The sequence below is a fragment of the Natator depressus genome, chromosome 24, assembly GCF_965152275.1.
Source record: "Natator depressus isolate rNatDep1 chromosome 24, rNatDep2.hap1, whole genome shotgun sequence".
Taxonomy (NCBI): domain Eukaryota; kingdom Metazoa; phylum Chordata; order Testudines; family Cheloniidae; genus Natator; species Natator depressus.
Window position 1 is genome coordinate 5,845,581 of NC_134257.1, and position 21,757 is coordinate 5,867,337.

The window sequence follows — 21,757 nt, forward strand, 5'->3', positions numbered from 1 at the left end:
GAGAGGCGCGAGCCGGGCAGCGAGTGGAGAGGGGCGCCCCCTGCTGGCTGCTCGCCGTGCAACCGGCTCAGCCGCGGCAGGACAATCGGGGACCCCCCTACCGGCGTTTCCAGCAGGAATTGGGCACATGCCCCCCTCCCCCAATCGCTGCAGCCCCTGGGAACCCGAATCTCCCCTTGGAGGTGGGGCGCGCGGACCCTGGCTGGGGCAGAACCCAGCATCCCAAGGAGCTGGGGGTGTTGCCCTCTGGAAGCAGTCAAGACCCTCCAGCTGGGGGAGCCCTGTCCTGGACCAGGACCCATAGGCGCTGTACAGACGCAGAACAAACAGCCAGGCCCTGCCCCAAAGAGCGTGCCCCATCTCAGTCTAAGCGCCTCCTGCAGTGATCCCGCTGCTCCCATTACACCTTCCTGCCTCGCCATTGATGGCGGGCCCGGAAACCTGCCCACACGAGGGGCTGTAAAATCAGGGCCTCTGGTCCAGCTGGCCTGGAAGGTTTAGCAAGAGGAAAGTTTCTTGGTTCGTAAAAGTCTCCGGCCTGGAGATTATTACTCCTGCTAGCAGTGATAGGTGAAGCTGCCATGCTTAGGGCTTCTTGCCGCTATCCGCAGCCACTGGAGGGCAGATGGGATCTCACCCAGGCGCAGAGCTCCTGTTCCTTCCATTAGAGCAGTGCTTCTCCACCTGTGGTCCACAGACTATGTCTAAGGGGGTCTGTGAAAGGTTGTTGTTACCACAGAACAGTGGTTTTCAACCCAGGGGTCCGCAGACCATGGCTAAGATTTCCAAAGGGGTCCGCACCTCCATTTGAAATTTTTTAAAGGTCCACCAATGAAAAAAGGTCAAGAACAACTGCCCTACAGGACAGTGAAATAGATGCACTAGAGATAAACCTAGCAGGTAATAAAAACATGCCGGGCCAGCGCACTGTCTGACGGGTTCAGCTGGCTCCACGCTGTGACTAGATTGCCCCTTATGCTCTGACTTTTTCCTCAGCCTCCCGCCGTCTTCCACCACCGTGTCAAGCATCTCAGCCCTGGTGCGGCTTTGTCCGCACTGCAAGCAACAGGTGGGTTTACACGGAGACAGCAATCTCGCTGTGAAACCCTGGGGCAGACGAGGCACAGATTGTGGTCCCCCGGCTGGGCTCATCACAGACAATTCCAGACCTAGCAGGCTCAGCAGGGAGGTTTTGCAAGGAACTTCAGACTCAGCGGAGCATCCGGGCAGCTGGCCAGGGGGGTGGCACTCTCAGCAGAGAGGTCAAGGACTGACCGGGTTATGGAGACCACACACTGGCATGGCAGGTGTGTTTGGGGAGTTGGTATTGCCCATGCCTAGACTGTAAGGCAGAACTAGGGAACTGTAGTCTCCTAAATTGTCCAGCTGGCATCTTTCACCAGCCCCAGAGCTTACTGGGTGAGGTTCTCAGGCCTGGGCGACCAGGGCTTTTGTACCACCTCCAACTACCCCTATGTAGCTAATCAGCGCAATCAGTGTTTTATTTCCCCTCCAATCAATGTTAAACATACAGTTAAAATAAATAAAAATGCAGAACAGCTGTCTGCAAACTCCCCCCACGCAGGAAGCAGATAGTTCCACCCAGAGGGCCATGACTGGCGTGGTGAAAGGGACGCAGTTTGCCAGCAGGGGGCGCCCTCACAGCTTCTTCACTGTGCTCTCAATGTACGACTCCAGCACAAAGATGGTCTCGTCGACTTGATTCTCGCTGGCGTCAATCCTGTGATTTTACGGACAAGGGGAGGGAGAGCGTCACAGGCCGAGCAGCGCGTGTCAGTGCCGCCTTGTGCTTAGCGGGAGTCTCCCAGGTGAGCAGTGCAAAGCTATTTACTAACAGTCATGCGTTAATTCACAGCCCCAGGAAGTAGCGTTGTCCCTGTTGTTAATATGGGGAACCTGAGGCAGAAGGAGAATGCAGCTTGCCCAAGAATAGAACCAGGAGTCCTGATTCCCAGCCCCCACCCTGCTCTGATTAGACCCACACTCCTGTCCCAAAGCCAGGTGTAGCCCCCAGGAATCCTGATTCCCCATCCCCTAGACCAGCCAGCCCAACCCTCGCCATGGCCCCGCTCACTTGTTGACGTTGCGTTTGAGGTTCTCCAGCTGCTGGCGCTCCGGGGCTGTGATCATCTCCTCGATCTCCTGCAGCTGCACCTCCTCGGCGCCCGTGGCCTGCATGGACGCTAGGATGGCCTCCACCCGCTGAGACTTCTCCAGCAAGCGCCTGGGGGGCGAGGCAGACAGCGTGCACTGAGCGCCGGCGAGACGCTCAAGCCTGTTCCCATCACTCAGGTTTGGGCCGACCGCGTTACTCACAAGGGGCCAGATCCAATCTCGGATCCAGGCAGCTTCCCTCCTGCCTTCAAAATCCATGTGTCTCCCCCACTACCTCGCCCCACTGTCCTCATCAATAACATCTCCTCCTTCGCCCTCCCCTTGCCCATTTCCCCAGGACTTGTCTTTATTCCTTTTCCCCCTGCTACACTGCAAACTCTGGGGGCAGGGGCTGCATTTGCAAAGCATCACGTGCACCAGCAATGCCCATGGCTGTGCCAGACGCACCAGGGCCTGTCTCGGCAGGGGCTGTTTGTACTGATGCAGCTCCCCAGAGTGGCGAACCCCCGCTGCCGATCCTTGCACCCAGGGCGCTTACCTCTATTACAAAGCTGGAGTGAACCACATTGGCTCAAACCCTGGCTGGGGCAGCGCGGCTCAGGGGTGTGTGTGTTTGCGTGCGCCTACCCAACATGGATGATATTTCTCCTTAACCGCCCCTCCCTGCAAAACAGTTTTCATTGCCATCCATCTGTTTATCTTTGACACTTATTGGGCACCAAGATCCAGGTGCTCAAAGCTATTTAGGTTCCTAACTCCCTATGGTAGCTAGGCACCCAACTCCCTTTGGTAAGTTCCTCTAGTTACGAAGCCCACGTCAGAGGTCTAAGCTGCTTGACCCCAGCATGATGACTCGGCCCAGGAGCTTTCGGCCTGCTTAGCGCCACTCACTTGTTCTCCTTGGTTTCGTACTGTCGCCTTTCAATCAGGTTGGCCACGCTCTAGGGAATGGAAAGAGAGGAACAAGAAGCAGAGTTTTGGGGGAGGGATACAAAGAAACGACGCCATCCGATTGTGTGCTTTAATCTCAGCCAAAAGGGGGAGTGTGGGCGGGAATACTGGGCCCCACCACTGGCTCCCCCCAAGCCTGCAGATAGGTCCTCTGCGCCATGAGCCGCGAAGATGGGCAGAATCGGGGTGGGGGATGGATTTTATGCATATGCTCCCTGCTCCGGCTCTGGTCTCTCTGCAGCTAATTCTTGCGCCATTTACAGGGCCTGGTGTGGAAATCCACCTCACTCCTTGCTACCTTCACGTGCCATTGCTGGGGACGGTGTTAAAGGTAACAGATGCAACTGAGAGGGTTTATCACCCACCCCGAGTATGAGCCTCTACCATCCTGTGGGAAATGCAGCCTTGTGCTCTGAGCCCCTCTCATAAGCTAAGCAGGGTCAGGCTAGGTCAATCCTCGGATGACAGCCCTCCAAGGCAAACAAAGACCGAGCAGGGAGTGATGACTGCATGCCTCCTTCTGAACTGGCCCTGGACGCAATGGCCAAGTGCAGCAGCAGAGGGCACTGTGCTGCGAGCGGTTGCCTCTGTCAGCTGAGATCCACTCTCTGTGGTCACTAAAGATCCCATCATGCTTCCTCCAGTCACCAGGGCACTACCATCACCAGCCTCCTGGCCAGGTGTGAACTTGCCGAGTGACATTCTGCCTCCCTACAGCTCTCTCTGCCGGTTCAATGGAATGCTGGACTTTCCATTTCCTGTCCTCAGTGCCTGTGCAGGGCAGCTGCGCACGATCAACCCAATCAAGGGGGCTGCATTTCAGTGGCTGAATGATCCCCGTGTCACTTTTCCCATCCGTCAGTAAATCGATAAGGGATGAAAGGGGCCAGGATGGTCAGCCCAGTGACTCTCTGCACCTGGGAATGTTGCTCTCCATGTTGCAGAGTCCCCAGCGACCCAACTGCTGTTGTGGTGACGCGGAATCAGAGAGGGAATAAACCGAAGGAGTCCAAGGGGTGCGAAGGACACAGTGTGATTTGCATGAGCATCAGTGTCAGTTGGATGGCCAGGGAATTATCGGGTACCTTATAACACCGGTGCAGCAGCATCCGTGCAGAGGACAGAGTGTTCACTGTGTACAGATAGAACGTCCTGGAGGGGGCGTGGTCCGGAGTCTTCGGAATCTCCTGTTTGCGTGCAGGAAGGAAGATTGTGATATATGTGTGACCTCCCCAGAGGGCTGTATCTGTCTGTTCTCTCTGTGTGCTCCTTTCTAGCTTCCCCAAGGGACCCAGCGATCATCATTCTTTGCAAAGAGAGAGAGAGGGCATGTGGGATAGTGGCGTGACCCTGACTGCTTACATCCCTAGCACGGCACCACCAATAACTCGTCATGTGATCCTGGGAAAGTCAGTGCACCTTTCCAGGCCTCGGCTCCCCCAGCGGCAAAATGCAGGGAAGGGCATTTGCCGGTGACAGCCTGAGGACCAGTGCTTGGAAACTGTCCAGTGACACATACTTCCAGTTACTATTATTCGTTAGTAAACCAGGGACGAGCAGGGGGATCCGATAGCTAGGGGAGAACAACTTAGATCACAAAACACTTTACAGATATTAATGCAATCAGCTTTCCACTCCCCTGGGAGACAGGTTAACACTGGATCCATTGTCCAGGTCTATGAAAACAGAGGCAGAGAGAGATGAATGACCTAGGAGTTCTGATTCCTTTGTTCTAATGCTAGGCAACACTCCCTCCCAGAGTTGGGAATGGAAACTAAGATACCACCCCACTGCTCTAACCACTAGACAACGCTCCCACCCCGCAGCTCAGCATGGAAACCAAGAGTTCTGACTCCCAGCCCCCTGCTCTGATGGGGATGCAACCCAGGATTCCCAGTCCCCTGCTCTAACCACCTTCCTTCATCTGCATTCATCTCTATGTCCTGTATGCCCTCTTTGTGACACACTCTGCTCACCTCTGGTTGACAGCATGAATAGAAACTCTCACCTGTAGGGACACAAAGTTCTCGGATAGCATTTTATACAGCATGTCCTTTGCCTCCTTGGCAGGGATCATGGCAAAATCTTCCACTTGTTTCTGTTCCAAATGCTTCTTCCGCAGAAGCAGCCTGAATATCCTTGCGCAACGGGAACCAAATCTAGATGGCGGAGGAACAAACCAACTAACACACAACTCTGGGGAAGAACATCAAAACCTAGACCCGCTGCACAGGAATATCAGAGAATTGAGAAGGTTCCTACATTAACACGTCAGAAGAGAAAAAGCATCTTGTGTGTGTTGAAGATGGAATGAAATCCTGACTTCAGAGCCACAGGCCCAAACCAGATCAGACCACTGGTCCTTTGAGTCCGGTACCTGGTCTCTAGACCAGTAACTGATGCTTTAGAAATACATGCATGAAAATGAAATGTGTCTGAGAGTTAATCATGCAGATGTCACTAAATTTTCACTCAGCAATGTTCATTTTCCCTAGTTCATGAAATCCAGGCTAGCTAAAGAGGGAGCAAGCTGCCCAGCAGAGACTGGAGAATATCATCACAACTAATGTCACCTTCCTATCTGGTACCACCCAGGAAGCCTCGAAACCATGAATACTTTCAACATACAGCTGGATAATGTGGGGCCTGATCCTGAGATAGATCAGTCACTAAAATTGATGGGAGTTGAGAGGGAGCTTAGCAGCTCTCAGGATTGGATCCTTCCTTCCTCTCTCCCTCTTCAACGAAAGGACGGAGATTGTGGGTGAAAAAGGTGCAGCTCTGCTGTTTGAGGACTGTTGTAGCTCTGTGGGATATGGACAGACCAGGTGGGTGAGGTAATCTCTTTTACTGGACCAGCAAATATTGGTATGGCCTCACCCACCTTCTCTCTCTCATATGCATGCCTTGGGCAGAGTAACAAGGGGGATAACAAGCTACATTCAAACAGTTGCTTTACCTCTCCTGTACGATGGATTCCAGTGTTGCTGTTGCCAAAGTCGCGAGGGCCTTGTGGAGATCTGGGCAGTGCGTGTCAAGGTACCACACATGAATTACCAAAGATCTCACAAGGTTCGGTAAGCCCTGGGACCAGCAGTACACTGCTCATAGTAGATTTCTCAGTAAAGGATACTGATGACATACATGCCCCCGCCACTGTCCCCGGATTTACCAACAAACTCCAGCTACAAGGAAATAAAAGGGTTAAATGTATACAAAGACTATTACAATTCTGATATAAATTGAATACCATTGGGGGCAGAATGTAAGTTTCTTTAAAAAAATAAATCCCCAACCTTAATGGTTAGAGGATGTTTCCAAAGCCGAATGTTAATAGTAACGTTCTCATGATGTTTAAACGTTAATGGGAAACTGTTTTTCTTTAAACCTTCCTGCTCCCAGCTGCAGTCATTCTGACCTAGGGCAGGAGAACCCCAAGATGAAACGGACTAGAAACAGAGGGTAAAACTGACTAGTGCCTGTTTTCACTGTCCACGCTGAGTGAGATGAAGAAACCAAAGCCCTGATCCTACCAACACTTAATGAAGTGAACAGCTTTGCTTATGCGGAAAATACCACTCACTTTAATGGGGCCCACTCACGTGGAGAGGACTGCATGATTGAGGCCCTAAATCAGAACTGGACCAAAGGTGGAAATCTTGTTCAAAACCAAACTACACATAATGCATTTCTTACCGGGTCATCGGCTAGCAAAGTGAGATACTGATCCAGAATTTGTTTCACAATGTTGTATCCTGTTGGAAGAGATCTGAATATCTGTGGAATAAAAGAACACCCAGAAAATACCTGCTATTCACATTTGAGGTGATAAAAATAAACAGTACTTAATTCATTTGGATCTCAGAATGCTTTACAAACATGTTCAGAATTGATCTTCAGAGCCCTGCTGCAAGGTAACATTTTTATCTCCATTTTACAGAAGGAGAAGTTGCAGCACACAGAGGTGAAGTAACTTGCCTGAGGTCACGCAGTGAGTCAGCAACAGAGCCAGTCATAAATTCATAGATTCGAAGGCCAAAAGAAGTCACTGTGATCCTCTAGTCTGACTGCCGTATAACACGGCACAGAGATTCTGGAAATAATGCCTCTTTGAACTACAGCAGATCATTTAGAAAAACACCCAATCTTGATTTAAAAACTGCCAGTGATGGAGAATCTGTCATGACCCTTGGTGAGCTGTTCTAATGATGAATTACCCTCACTGTTAAAACTGTACACCTGATTTCCAGCCTGAAATTGTCTAGCTTCCAGCCATTGGATCTTGTTAGATCTTTGTCTGCTAGATTGAAGAGACCATTATCAAATTTCTGTTCCCCATGTAGGTGCTTATAGACCATGATCAAGTCACCCCTTCACCTTCTCTTTGTTAGACTCAAGCTCAATGCATTTAGTTTATCGCTATACAGCATCTTTCTCACCCTTTAGACATTCTTGTGACTCTTCTCTGAACTCTCGCCAATTTCACAGCATCCTCCCTGAAGTAGGAATACCAGAACTGGATGTAGTATTCCAACAGAGATCACATTAGTGCCAAATACAGAGGTAAACAACCTCTCTACTCCTACTTGAGATTCCCCTGTATAGGTAGCCAGAGATCGTGTTAGACCTTTTGGCCACAGCGTTGCATTGGGAGTTCACAGTCATTTATCCACCCTGACCTCCAAATCTTTTTCAGAGTCTCGGCTTCTCAGGAGAGAGTCCCCCCTCCTGTAAATATGCCCTACTTTCTTGTTCCTAGATGTATAACTTTACAGTTACAACCCAGAGTCCTCCTCTCACCACTAGACAACCCTTCCACAGTCTGGATCTGAGGCTGGGCAAACACCAAGAGAGAGTGAGCGACACTCTGACGCTCATGACCAAACCTTGAAGTCTAAAATGAGTGTTCAGCTGGGTTCCTGTGCCATTCAATAATACAATGTCTGTAGCCTGTTCTGTGTCTGTATAGCACCTGGCACCAAGGGGTCCTGGTCGAGGACATGGGCTGCTAGCGCTGCCACAATGCATATACATAATACCAAAGAAATATAGTTATCCATGTCCGATTTCTATGGAGTGCCCCAAATACTGCAGAAACTCACCTCATTGGAAGACAGTGGCTGCGTATAAGGCGCATTGGAAGATGTAGTAATTTCACTCATTCTCAGCATAGTCCGCACTATTTCACTGCTTGTCTATTTAAAAAGGAAGGAAACAGTCTTTAGGCCTTGACAGAATCTCTGTTCACATGATGAAAGAAGAATTCCTTTCCCCGCCGCTCAAGAACTGGGGTCCTCCAAATTCAGAAATCAGCCTCCAGTAAGATCTAGGTTGCATTAGCCTCCTTCCACTCATCTTAGGCTGGTTACATGCCCCATTGAACTGCCAGGAAGACCATTCCAGTCCTGGAGAAGGGAAAGATGCTCTGGGAGAGGAACATATGGGCTTAGCAGCATGGATAACCGGCTTGTAGGATTTGATATACTGGAGCAGGCAGCTGGTGCATTTAAGGCAAAACTCCCATTGATTAAAACGGGAAGCAGCCCTCGGTCCAATTCCTGTCTGCAGCAGCAACCAATGCCTGATATTTCAGAAGACGGTGAAATATTCCTTCCTGACCCTTGCAGCCATCAACTAGTACCCTGAAGCTTGAGATTTGAAGCTTTTAACATGTAACTGCCAAGGTTGCAAGCACCAAATTCCCCACTCCTGCTACCTGGAGTAACCCTGCTGAGGAAGTTCCCGATTACTTCTGCATACCTGGTCCATCCTGTTGGCCACTGCGCTGACTATGGCTTGGTCTCGGAAGTGCTGGTGGAACCGATCGATGTTGGCTTGCCAATAAATGCCGTCATCGGGTGGGGGCTGAGGAGAAATGGGGAAGAGGGAGAAGGAAATGCTGAGGCTGGTTTATTGGTTGCAGAGCCAGATGCTCGTCTGAGGAATGAGCACCGTCAGCAGGGCAAATTCTGAGGGTGCTGAGCACCTGCCACGTACCCTGGAGCTTGTTGGGAGCTGCAGGTGTCTAGAATCTCAGAAGAGTTGGACCAACGTGAATGGAACCAAGAAGGGGAGGTTACACAGTGGATGACTGGCAGACTGTCCACACCAAACAGCCCCTTGAACAAAGGCTGTACAGTAGCCTCATTCCCCCTAGGGTAAGCACTGTGGACCCACTGGTCCCTGCTGGTTTTCACTGGCTATAAACCCAACGGTCAGATAGTGGAATAAAGGACTGCTAAGCCCTCCAGTACCACAGAGATCATGGCTGGCCTGAATGCAAGCCAAGGAGCAGCAGCGGGTTAGCAATACCTCTTTGCTGTCTGCATCTTGTTTCTGCCTTTTTGCCTTGTGTTCACCGTTATCTTCATCGTCAAATGATCTTCTCCTTTTCCCTTTCCCTGCGGGCCAAAGACAGGGTTTTCCTCTGAATACCAGCACGGCAGTCTTGCGTTCAGGTTGGAAAGCTCCCAAAGCACCTTTGCTGATTACACAGAGATCACCCCATGCATTTGGTATCACCCACCCACATTCTAAATGCAATCTACCCAAGGAGATTCTGACAGCTCTCACCTATGAGATTCAGGTTGGGGACCACGTACATGTCCTTCTCATTAACTGCCAAGGTGGGCGCAGGAGGTGGTGGTGCATCCGAAGTCTCGGTAGTTTCAGGGGCCATTGGGCATCTCTGAATGAAGTGCGTGTCCGCTAGGCGCACAAACGTGTTGGAGACTTCGCCATAGTCCATGGTTTTCCCATCTGGGCAAAAGGATACCAAGGAGAACAGAATCTATCATGATCCCAAACTCCAGCTGCTCCTGCACCCACGTGGGATCAGGCCGCATCGTTGTCTTTAAGAGACGTACAAGCAGGGCTGCTCAAGAGAAGGCTCGGTATTTGATCTGCATTTATCACCTTCCACCCACTCGCTCCAGCTGACTTCAGACCTTGGGCCAAATCTGCAAAGGTGACGAGTGATTTTGGGTGCCTCAGTTTCTAGGTGGCAACTAGAGACCTCTTAAAGGGGCCTGAGATGGGCCAAGCAGGTCTTTTTAATGTGTCACAACTTGGGCACCCAAAATCACTAGTCATCTTGAAAAATCTTAACCAGTCTTTCTCCCCAGTCCTCCACCACGCTAGTAGCATGGGTCTGCTCTCTGTCCCTTTGCAGATCTCACAACTGCTGGTGCAAGAACCTTCTCCTATGCTTCTGCTACACCTGAAACATTTCCTGTCTATTTCTGCTCCACTCCCCACATATAGCAGGGGCCTCTCTCAGCCCCTCTCTTTGCCACTGTCCACAGGAGAGTCTTTCTGGCAGCTCTTAGCAAATTCCTGAATCTCCGTCTCATTTCAAATCTCACCGGATAACGCAGGCTGTCTCTGATGCCTCTTAAGTTCTCTCATTATCATCATTTATTATTATTTATATTCCAGCAGCACCTGAGATCAGGGCCCCATTGCACTGGGCACTGTATGTAGTGAGAATCTCTGCCCTGAGGAGCTTACAATCTAAACTCACGCTGCTCTCCCCTCTCTTCCCGTTTAACTCAACATTTGTTGGGACACAGCTTGTACACCAGAGGCTATAAAGCTCCATTGGATTATATAGCATTGGTGTCTTTTAATCAAGTGGAGCCACTAATATAGTTCAGTGAACAACTATGACTCTTGCTGGCCAGTTGAGGTTTTTCCCTTTCTTCCCAGGTATTTAAGGCCTCCCACATTTCTCTTAAGAGAAAGGTGCAGTGGAAACACAAAGATTTCCACCTCTTTGTAGGCCACGAATCAATGGGAATAGTTAAATGAGCAGAGCAAACTTAGGTCTGTTGGAGGGACAGATACAGAGGTAAGGGAAAAACAGATTCAATGACCAATACATGTGTTTTCCATTTTAGTCCATGTGTGTAAAATTCAGCCTTGAGATGAGAAATATGCAGGTAACCAGCACTTACACTCTTTGGAATCGACATAGCACTTGTCATTTGGATAAGTGTTGTTACTCCCATTTTACAGATGGGGAAACTGAGGCACAACGAGGGACAGTGACTCCCTCCAGGTCATATTGTGAACCAACGGTAGAGCAGAGAATGCATTCCCAGGTCTCCTACCATGCTGTCTCTACACTTGTCTACTGATAGAAAGATAGGGTAAAAGAGACATCGATATAAATCATAGTCAAATGGTCCAAGCACAGGAGCCAGTTCTGTACCCAGCTCTTATAGTGACTCACTGTTTGATCTTAGGCAGTCCCCTCCTCTCCCTGTGCCTCAGTTTCCCCTTCTATAGAATGTGGGTGATGATACTGACCTCTCTCCTGGAGGTGCTTGGGAGTGTCAGTGTTCTGTACAGCCCCTTGAGGATGCTCCATATGGACCTGACCTAAAGCCCACTGACATCAATTGAACAATTCCCATTTACTTCAATGGACTTTGGATCGGGCTCTATGTCCAGAGCCCTCTTCTTCTGCACAGATTCTGGGAGCTATCCAATCCCCTTTCGCTGCGTACAGAACCCAGCCACTCTGGTAGCATGAAGTATCGGCCTGGCAGCCCCAAACCTTGCCAGACAGACGATAAGGTGCTGCAGCAAAAGGTTTCCGCTCTATTTCTCAGCTGTCTCCACACCGCTTTGGCTCACCCTCCATAGTTTCCGTCAGCCTGTCTGCAACCTTCCGCACCACAGCACTCATGGTCATTTTGCCATTCAGCAGCAGCTCCTCCACGATCAGCTCGCCCATGTCGCTGTAGAGGGTCTTGGCAGTGTAGATGTAACGTGGATACCGGAGGATCCTCAGCACCCGACTGCACGGAGCTTCGTACTCCACAAAGCCTCGCTTCTGTAGCTGGTAGGTCACTAGGTTGTGTTGAATGAGGACACAGAGAGCTTTCTTAACCTGCACATGCCAGAGAAAGGAATGAGCCACGTACTTGGAAACTTAGCATAGTTTATATGGCGGAAATCAACCATCATGCTTCAGGGCTCTGGGATCAGGAAGGGCATGCCCCTCCCCTTATGTGCTTAGGTGCTTTATCTCCATCCATAGTCTCAGGAATGGTCACACGTTCCCCAATTAGCACTGATCATTAACAACCTAAGATAAAGCTACTGAGCGTTCACCAGATCATCTTTATTGTGGGAGAGGGGCGGGTGACGTTTGAAATTCCCCAGGGGCCTCAGGCTATCATAGAACTAAGAGACGGAAAAACCTACAAGATCTCCTCCTACTCGAGGCAGGGCCTGAGAATCTCGACTGTAGTCCTGACTCGCTGTGTGAGTTTGGGCCACTAAGTCTCATCTCCTTATTCTCCAGATGCTGCACTAACTTCAGAGAACTCCATCTTTTGTCCTCTCCACCCCTTATAAAACTAAAATTAAAAAATTTAGTTTTAAACACCTTCCTTCCCTTTGCCCTTCTGTGGAGAGATAAGAGCTCAGAACCTTTTCTGTTAAAGCCGATTGCAATTTGTACTATTAAAGAAACTGATTTGGTTTTAAGGAGACATGTTCAAATTCTGATTTACCTTTTGCAAACACTTTTAGAATAACAGAATCCTTCAAAAGCACCAGAAATGGTGACTGACAAGTTGTAATGAGCGAATAATACTTTAGTCAGCTGTGTGATCCAAAGGAGACTAACTCCTAGAGTATTCCAGACATACCTGATCTAGCGACATCCCTGTGTCGTTGGCAATCACTCTCAGCGGCTGGCTGCCTGTCTTGATAAGATGAGTCCCTATCTTTTCCACGATCTCGCCAAAATGTTCTTGCAGCAGGAGGGAACAGAGTTTAATTTCTGCCTGAGTCATCTTGCCGGCAAATTGAAATACTAGAAGGATATGGGGAAAAGCATTTATGTTATTAAAGTTCTTATCAGGTGAGACAGGCGAGCGCAGGAGATTTGCTGACTAGATACAAAGATTTTCACCTCTCGAGTCACCTGTTTGAATTGGCCTAGATCAGTGGAGACTAAAAACTGTTACCAATTCATGCCTGAAATGAATCTGGTGGGTTTGAGGCTAAGCCTATATCAAAACTGCCATCACAGCCAGCCCCCTTCTTGGCAAACTGGGCAGGCAGGCCTGCCCTCCAAGGACTGAATGAGCCATGGAGACTAAACACATAGTATCCCCTGAGATGATCCCTCCAGGGCAGGGTGGGCTGTGTGGAAAGCTTGCCTTGTCCTTTCCTACTGCTGCATCTGTTCTGCAGATAATCCACCTCTAGGGCTGCCAGTCGGGCACTCCATTCATTTCAAAATTAAGAGCCATAACAATGTCTGCCATGCAGGCAGCACTACAGGAGCTAAAGAATCCTTACGGGATGCTTCAGGAGAGATGCATAATGGGGGGCCTAATGGAACTGAAATGTTGATAAGGAATTTTCTATGGAAACAAAGGACTGAAAGGCAGGAGAAGATAGCTCAGCAAATAGCCTTTTTCAGCTCGGAGGAGGGCTCCTCCAAACGACCTTCATATAAGTGCTAGGTCTACACAATCTAATTGACTGTGACAGGAGCGATACACCCTGAGCCAAGGCGGACAACTAACATCCAGGTGAATTATCAGCCAACAGAACCCACAGGGAGAGAAGCTTGGTGTCAGAAGGAATGTTATATGAGTGAAGGTTGGGTGGCCAGATGGTCAGAGCAGAGTGCAGCCTAGGAGTCAGGATGCCTGAGTTCAACTTTCAGCTCTTGGACAGTGGCATGGATGAGTAATCATAGCACTGAACTAGGAGCCAGGACTCCTGGGTTCTGTTCCCAGCTGTGGGAACTATAATGATCTTAGCATGGGAAGGTAGTGTGGATAGGTGATCACAGCAGGGGACTGGGGGCCAGGACTCCTGGGTTCTGTTCCCAGCTCTGGGAAGGGAGAGTGGCCGAGTGTCACAGCATGGGACTGGGGGCCAGGACTCCTAGGTTCTGTTCCCAGCCCTGGGAAGGGAGAGCGGCCGAGCGATCACAACAGGGGCTGGGGGCCAGGACTCCTGGGTTCTGTTCCCAGCCCTGGGAAGGGAGAGCGGCCGAGTGTCACAGCATGGGACTGGGGGCCAGGACTCCTGGGTTCTGTTCCCAGCCATGGGAAGGAAGAGCGGCCGAGCGATCACAACAGGGGCTGGGGGCCAGGACTCCTGGGTTCTGTTCCCAGCCCTGGGAAGGGAGAGCGGCCGAGCGATCACAGAAGGGGACTGGGGGCCAGGACTCCTGGGTTCTGTTCCTGTCCAGCTGCCTCCACAGTTCGATGCCCCCTGGCCAGGGAGACTCGCCCCCCCCCATCTGGATGCCTTGGGGGCCCCACGCCCCGGTGCCCTCACTCACCTGGGGCCTCAGCCTGGGCTGTCTGGGGGTGGGGGGGGTCTCTTAGGCCCCTGCAGCAACCATAGCAACCCCGTCCCCTTCAACTTCCGGCTCACCGCCGATTACTTCCGGTCACTTCCACTCGCTCCCATCCCCCCTCAGCGGCTGCAGCCGGGGCCATGGGGGGCGCCGAGAGGCAGGGCTCTCGAGACTCTATCCCTTGTCCGCTGGAGAGCGCGGCTATAACGGGGCCGCTCTACGCGCACCCCTGCTAGTCTCGGTGGTCAGGCTGGGGCGCTAAAGCGCAGGCCAGTGGCGGAATTTGCGGGGCGCCGCTCTATCCTCGCCCGAGTCTCTCTGGCCGCGTGGAGGACTCGGCACGCGGAAGAAACGAGGGGGCCGCTCTACCCTGCAGTCCTCTCGTCTCGCTAGCCTAACGGAGGACTGAGTCTCCCGGCCCCCGCCGGCGGAGCACAAAGGAGAGGCGGAAGTGGGCGGCTAGAGGGACCTGCCTGCCGCTCTATCCGCGCGGGCCCTAGTCTCGGCGCTCCCCCAAGGAGGACTGACGGCAGGCAGGGAGCCGGGGGAGGGGGAGAGAGAAGATGGCGGAGGCCTCGGCAGCGGCCGTCGTGTCCCAGCATCGCTTCTTCTGCCACAGCTGCAAGGGGGAGGTCAGCCCCAAGCTGCCGGTAAGGGGCGGGGCCAGGGGGCGTGAACCCCCAGATCCGCCGCGGGAGGGGCCCGGGCGGGAACCTAGCAGCCCCCCCCATCAAAGGGGGGGTAAACCCCGGTCCTCTCCCCCTGGGGCAGGGGCTGGTGGAAGGGGGGGGTTAAATCCCACCACCCCCCGCCCTGAAAGGGGGGGGTTAAATCCCAATCCCCGCCCCCAAGGGAGGCTGGCGGGAAGGGGGGGTTAAACCCCCTTTCTCCTCCCCCCTGAGGTGGGGGGGGGTTAAACTCCAGCAGCTTCCCCAGCGAGAGGGGGTTAAACATCAAACGCTTGTCCTCAGGGATCGAGGGGGCCCAGGCAGGAGGGGCTGAAACCCCAGCCCCCCACGTGAGAAAGGGGGGAGGGTTAAACCCCAACGTATTCCCCGAAAGGGGGGACAGGCCTGAGGGTTAAGCCCAGCTTGGGGGATAGGCTCCTTCTCCTGCCGGGAGGGGGGGGGACAAAAGGAAGGTGGGGGTTAAACCCCATTACATCTCTTGGGGGTGGTGGGGGGGGGGAGGTTGAGGGCCCCCTCTAATCTCCATACCATAGAACTGGAAGGGGAGGTGTTCAGCCCTCAATTGTCCTCCATAGAGGTGAAGGTGCAAGGGGCTAACCCCGCATCCTCTCCTTTAGTACTGGAGAGGCTAAACCCCAAGCTTCCCTGATGGGAGGGGCCACTCAGGTTGGGGGAGGGGGGTGTGGCGGGCAGGGGCTAATCCCAACCATCCCCATGGAGAGAGGGGGGGTTCCCTTTGGGAACACAGGGAAGGTTAAGCCCCACTGAGAGTGGAGGTAAACCCCAGTTCACCCTTCACAGGGGCCACAGGTCTTCTCGAAAGCGAGGGCACCCATTCTCCCTACTCTAGAGAGAGAACCCCTGGGGAGAGAGGCAGGGACCCAGTGGCACAGAATCGTAGGACAGGAAGGGACCTCGAGAGGTTATCTAGTCCAGTCCCCTGCCTGGAGGGAGGTCTCCCAATTCTCACAGTGAGAAGGGCAAATTTCAGTTCCCCAGCCAGAGGATCAGTAGGGTCCCAAGTAAGGGAACGTCTCCCTCATGCCCTAGGGAAATGGTTCTCCTTTTGAGCACCCTTTCTGGGTGATTGTAAAATAGTCCTGTGTCTCTTTGGGGTTGAAGTTGTATGCGGTGTAGTGGGGGGCTGTGTCACAGCTAACCCCAAACAGTTCTGCCATAGGGTGGAGGGGTCTGGATGAGTCTAGTCTGTGGTCTCTCCATGTAGCTCCAAAAGGGTTAGACTCAAAGGGTGTCCTTGTTGTGCTGCTGATGTTCTAGTGACGTTATAGACCGTATCTCGATGAGCCTCCTGTCTTGGGAGGTGTCGTTGGGGAGCAGGCGGCTATTTGAGGAGAGGAACAGGCAACGTAGCTTGACCAGATCAGACCAGGCACATAATACTGTTTTTTGCCCGATATATGGGAATGTCTGGAGATTCTTTGCTAAAGGGGTGCCCCCCAGCCGCCGCCTCTGTGCCCAAGTTTCTCCACCTGTAAAATTAGGATAATACCTACCTACCTTCTGAGAGAGCAGGTTTAGGAAGATTGTGAGGCTCTTAAAGTTTGTGATGCGCCTTAAGGTTCTCAGACGAAAGAAGCTAATGAAGAGCAGGGTGCTGCAGCAAAATCTCAATGATCTGGACCCTGAAACAGGGTGATGTCCTCCAATTCCTGGGAATTTCATAACTGGGGGGCACCCTTCAGTTATCCAGACTGATTCAGCGTCCCGCTGACATTTAGGTAAACGAGGTAATGCTGTGCTATTCTTCCCCTCTGCACAGTGAAGGGAGGTAAGAGGGGGGGCCTCAAGGAATTTTTTTACTTTAAAAATCATTCATACATGGCATGAATGATGATCCCGAAGATTTCTCTAGCTTACGTCACAGATAGCTCACACCTCTGCAATTGCATATAGTCCTGTTGAGACTTAGCTTGTCCATCCGAAATGCAAATTGATCATGTATCTCTTTGCTTCCAAACCCATCCTATGTCCCCTCAAGTGTAGCTAGTAGCCCTGCCTTCTGGTATTTTCTCTCTCCCCCTCCCAAATCGTGTTCAGCTCCCTCTTTAGACTACTTGCCTCTGTTGCTGACTTATGCAGTTTTCCCTCCCATGTTTCAACTGTCCTTTGTTGTATAGAAATGCTGCCCTAAACTGCTCGCGACCAAGTCTCTTCCGTAACTGGGATTCAGGATTTCCTGATGCCATTAGTGCATTTTTTGGTATTGGAACTAAAACTCCAGGCCTAGTACGTCCATGCATTTACGTGTCATGTTGTTGTTTGACTGATCACCGTGTAATACCCACGAAAGCTTATGCCCAAATAAATCTGTTAGTTTTTAAGGTGCTACGGGACTCCTTGTCATCTTAGCATTGGTTCCCTTTTTTCTTTTGCCCTGATGTTGTATATATCTATCAGCATTCCTACCCAGGCCCCTTTATTTCTAAATCAGAGTCTTCAGTTTTGCTCTGCCTGGGCATTATTGCTCCTGGACTCTTTGTAAGGCTAATGGTTTGACCTGGCTTTTATTATTATAATTAGTAGCACCCAGAACTCTAATTGGGATCAGGGTTGCATTGTGCTGGGAACCTGTCATCTCTCCCTCTATGGGCACAGTGTTGTGCTCTTGAAGATTTTCTGTCTTCCACCCCGCAGGTGTCTGCATTTCAGGTATTCCTGAGGATGATACAAACTCTAGAAATGTGAAGATATTATTACCCATACTTTATAAATAGTATGTTCAGGACTTGTACCTGCCAAACCAGTGAATCGTTTCACCTTTTTAACCTCTCCACTACAGGGGTGACAACCTCTTTATCTCCCCCTGTTCCGGTGACGCACCTAACCTGATGTGAACCTACTTGAGTTAGGGGCCACCCCTCTCTTTCAGTCAGCTCCTCAAGTTCTCAAGCAAGGGATCTCCTGACAGAGTCCCAGGCAGCTGCTAAGGCCCTGACCTGCCTTGTCATGTCATATTTCTGGAGTAAGACTCTTACACTCTTCTGAAGGCCAGTCATCATGAATCAGCCTATGTTTTGCAATCTCTGGTTGAGGCAAACTTTCCTTAAGGAGCATGAAACTGGGAGGATAACTCCTTAGTTCTAATGATGCTGTGACACTGATTCCCTTTGTGGCCTTGGGCAAGTCACTTCCTTTCTTCATGCCTCAGTCTCTCCATCTGTAAAATGTGGCAAACATTGGTTTCATGGGGTGATGGGTTACTGTTTGTAAAGGGCTACATTAGGACTTGCTTTCAGATCTCTGAATTATCCAGTAGAAGTCCATGGACCTGTTTATCTCCAGATAGGGTGAGATAGCTCAAACCAGTGACTTGGGCCTGGTCTACACCCAAAACTTAGGTCGACCTAGCTGCTTCACTCAGGGCTGTAAAAAGTGTCATGCCTTGAGCACCGTGGTTAGGTTGACCTAAGCCCTGGTGTAGAAGCAGCTGGGTCGACGGAAGGATTTTCCCTTTGACTTAGCTACTACGTCTTGTAGATTACCTGCTTCGATGGAAACCCCCTTCCATTGCTGTAGTCTATGCTACCCTGCTACAGTGACCCAGCTGCAACATTCTAGGTGCGCTGCTGTAGCGCAGACATGGCCTAAGGCTGAGAGCTAAAGACTGAGAGTCAAGACTTCTGTTTCCAGCTCTGCCAATAACTTTCTCTGTGAGACCTCAGGCAAGTAATGTGTCTCTGCCAGTTTCCCCTTGTAAAATGGGAAGGTTTTGTGCTGCTTTGGTGTGATTCTGAGATTAGGATAACATCATCTTAAAATAAAAATGATATCTTTTGAGAGAGATCCTGAGATTGCTTACATAGCGGGGCAAGGAGGTAATCCTTTATACCAGGAGTAACACACTGCTCATCACACAGGAATGAAAAGTGTGAGGCCATCTCCTCCTTTTGAAGCAAGTGTACAACTTCCATTGGTGCTTATTGCATGGACAGGCCCTAGGTAAATCTCCCAGAATGTCAGTGGGAAAACAGATTTCGATGCCATGCTGATTTTCAATGTAGTTGTGAATTGTTCTCTATTCAGCAGCAGGGTTCTTGTGATCAACTGTATATAAAAAATATTTAAAATCCACTATTCCCTTCTCTGCCTCCTTCACCAAAAAGAGAGGGAGAAAGGTAAGCAATCCTTGAAACAAACCACATTTATACATGGCTGGAGCTGTGCTCCTCCCAGGGTGTCACGTGAAGGCTGGCTGTTCACTGACAGGCACAGAAAGCGTTAACTGGGATGTTGGATCTCAGTAGTAATGTTTCCATAGCTTCTGTAGCATAACTGCTGTGCAAGTCACCATTGGCTATGTGGCCTGGTTTCATTTGCAGGGGGGTAGAATAAACCATGTTCCTTGGCTGCCATTTCAAATCACGCTTTCTGCTGTATGCTGCAGGTGCAAGTCAGGTTGCAGCTGCAGCCCAGCGGATACGTTTTTATTTTAAGGTAAAGGGATAACTCATCTTGATTAAACACAGCACAAGAGAGAAATCAGGAAGGCTTTTCAGAATTCCAAGTTAAATATCTGCAGTGAAGCGAACTGCTGCCATATGCTTTTTAAAAAACATTCTTCCCCCCAATGGCCCATGTTACAATGAATGTGCAACTTGCCCCTCTCTCGGGTCTTCTGTGATCCTGATCAGTTAATGTCGTCAAAAATCTCATGACCCTTTTTGTCAGGGATAGGTGGCTGACCCTGGCATCTTGATCGTCCCCCAGTTGTAGTCGAAAGATATCAAATCTCTGCAGTTTCATTTATGTTGGGGGGGGGGGGGAGGGGGAGAGCTTTCCTTCACTTAACATTTTCTCCTTGTAAAGCACTTTGAACTCATCCAAAGTACGCTAAAGGTTACTGCTAACTTCCCATCCTGAACTGTTGTTTAGGGTTGCAGTGCACTGTTAAACAGCTGCCACATGTCACCACGGGATTGTCTGTATTTTAGTGATGGATTAAATCATCTTGGTGTATTAGTTCTTTTAGTGCTGAGAATATGATCAGCACTGCGCAATTCAAATACACAGCGCTGTCGGTATAAAATGTTGGCATCATCGATACTACCTCTATAACCAAGTCAGGGTATAATATGATTGCCCCTTGTATTGGTGACAACACAGTTAAAATGTGTACTGCGGATAGAATCTGCATCCCTATAAGTCCTTGTATTTGGATAAAATCCTTGTGAAGACAAGGCAGTCTGTAGTTTTCACACAAGTTAGCAGGTGAAGTTAGACTTATGAGGGAGCCTGGGGTTTACCTTGACTTGCTAACTCATATAAAAACTGCAAACTGTCTTGTCTTCATTAGAATTTTGCCTCATAATAGCTAACTTGAGTTATGATCACACCCGTTTTCCTATTGAAGACCTACCTCAGCTAGGCTAAAACACTGGAGCATCCAAGGGTTTAGCTTTATAACAGGAATGGAGTCAGATCTTGTGTCCCCTGATTCAGCTTTGTTGGTGGGGCAGTACTCTCTTTTGGGGACTGAAAGATGCTGAAGGAATGTAAGCTCGTTATCCCTCTTCACATCAGAATTGTAAAGTAGGAAAATGTACTTTTTCAGACTTCCCCAAAACTGGCTTCCAATGTTGTCGTCAAAGTAGATTTTAATTCCGCAGCCTGGAATCCCAGTGTGCAGTTAAAATAAACTTTTGAAATGTTTTCCATGTTAATATTAAACCTGGCTTCTTATCATATGAAAGAATGACACTTTTTTACCATATGCAGTACATCACAGTTATAAGATAAATGCGCTAAGCAAGAGAGGGGTAAGTCCTATCTAATCTCATCCATGTCAGATATAGGAATAAACTGGTTGATTCTCCTTAAAAATTCTGTGACCCATATGCCTTAAATGAATACAGTCTGCCCTGCGTTGGTTGGCGATAGCTTTGTGTAGGAAACCCTTTTCTAATGGATACCTGAGAGGTATAAACTTAGAGGAAAAAGACTCACAAGCTGCTCAACTTAGTCCATTGTGAACTGGCATCTTCCTTTCGAGCTGGACTCTCTTGGCAGGTTTTTCTTTCTGGTTCTAATGTGTTTTTTCTTTCAGAAGAATGCCTGTAGTAAAGGCTATGCTGAATGAGAGGCATCTGTGCCATTTTTGCTGTGCTCAGTTTAGGTTTGAATAAGTTCAACCTTTTCAATTAATATTGCAGGTATTACTCATCTCAGACCATTGAGGCTCAGCCTTTCTGAGAGTGCGTTGCAGGCTAAAATTTCTGCAAAATTGTACAGCTCTGAAATATTAATTGGGGTCAGAATACCCTTTTAATAGAAATGATCCCAGGGCACTTTACAAATGCAGGCCCAGATCCTGCCCATGTTTCAGGTGAATTCCCATTGACGTGAACACGAGTAGTGCTATTAAAATGAATCAGCTTGCTTGTGCTTAAAGTTAACTCTGTGTGTGTGTGTGTGTGTGTGTGTGTTTGCAGGCCTGGAGTCTTGGAGATGGGTCCTGTTGCCCTTTATGCATACAAAGTTGTCACTGATCACAGGATCACTCCTCTTAACCATGCAAGATGCAAGCTATATGAGATGCAAGCTGTATATGGGGCTTATTTAACCCTTGGTGCTCCCCCCCTCCCCATGCAGCCTCCTCTTGGGTGAACATGGCCTCAGTTTTAGC

The 21,757-nt window shown here is 50.0% G+C and overlaps 2 protein-coding genes across 2 annotated transcripts in view; one reads left to right on the forward strand and one right to left on the reverse strand.

Moving 5' to 3' along the window:
* Positions 1 to 1,482: 1,482 nt before the first annotated feature.
* Positions 1,483 to 14,815, reverse strand: POLR3C (RNA polymerase III subunit C). Its single transcript, XM_074938960.1, has 15 exons — positions 14,408 to 14,815; positions 12,750 to 12,916; positions 11,728 to 11,983; positions 9,661 to 9,846; positions 9,400 to 9,488; positions 8,848 to 8,952; positions 8,190 to 8,282; positions 6,784 to 6,864; positions 6,221 to 6,272; positions 6,047 to 6,107; positions 5,096 to 5,246; positions 4,173 to 4,274; positions 3,028 to 3,077; positions 2,096 to 2,245; positions 1,483 to 1,741 (listed from the first exon to the last, which is right to left on the reverse strand). Exons 2-15 carry the CDS (start codon positions 12,894 to 12,896, stop codon positions 1,660 to 1,662), a joined length of 1,605 nt encoding a protein of 534 aa, XP_074795061.1. The 5' UTR covers positions 12,897 to 12,916; positions 14,408 to 14,815; the 3' UTR covers positions 1,483 to 1,659.
* Positions 14,816 to 14,926: 111 nt separating this feature from the next.
* The window catches only part of RNF115 (ring finger protein 115), a 42,327-nt gene continuing 35,496 nt past the window's right edge, over positions 14,927 to 21,757 (forward strand). Inside the window, exon 1 of the mRNA XM_074938963.1 lies at positions 14,927 to 15,075. Within this exon, the coding sequence (XP_074795064.1) occupies positions 14,989 to 15,075 (87 nt within the window). The 5' untranslated portion in view covers positions 14,927 to 14,988. The remainder of the gene's footprint in view (positions 15,076 to 21,757) is intronic.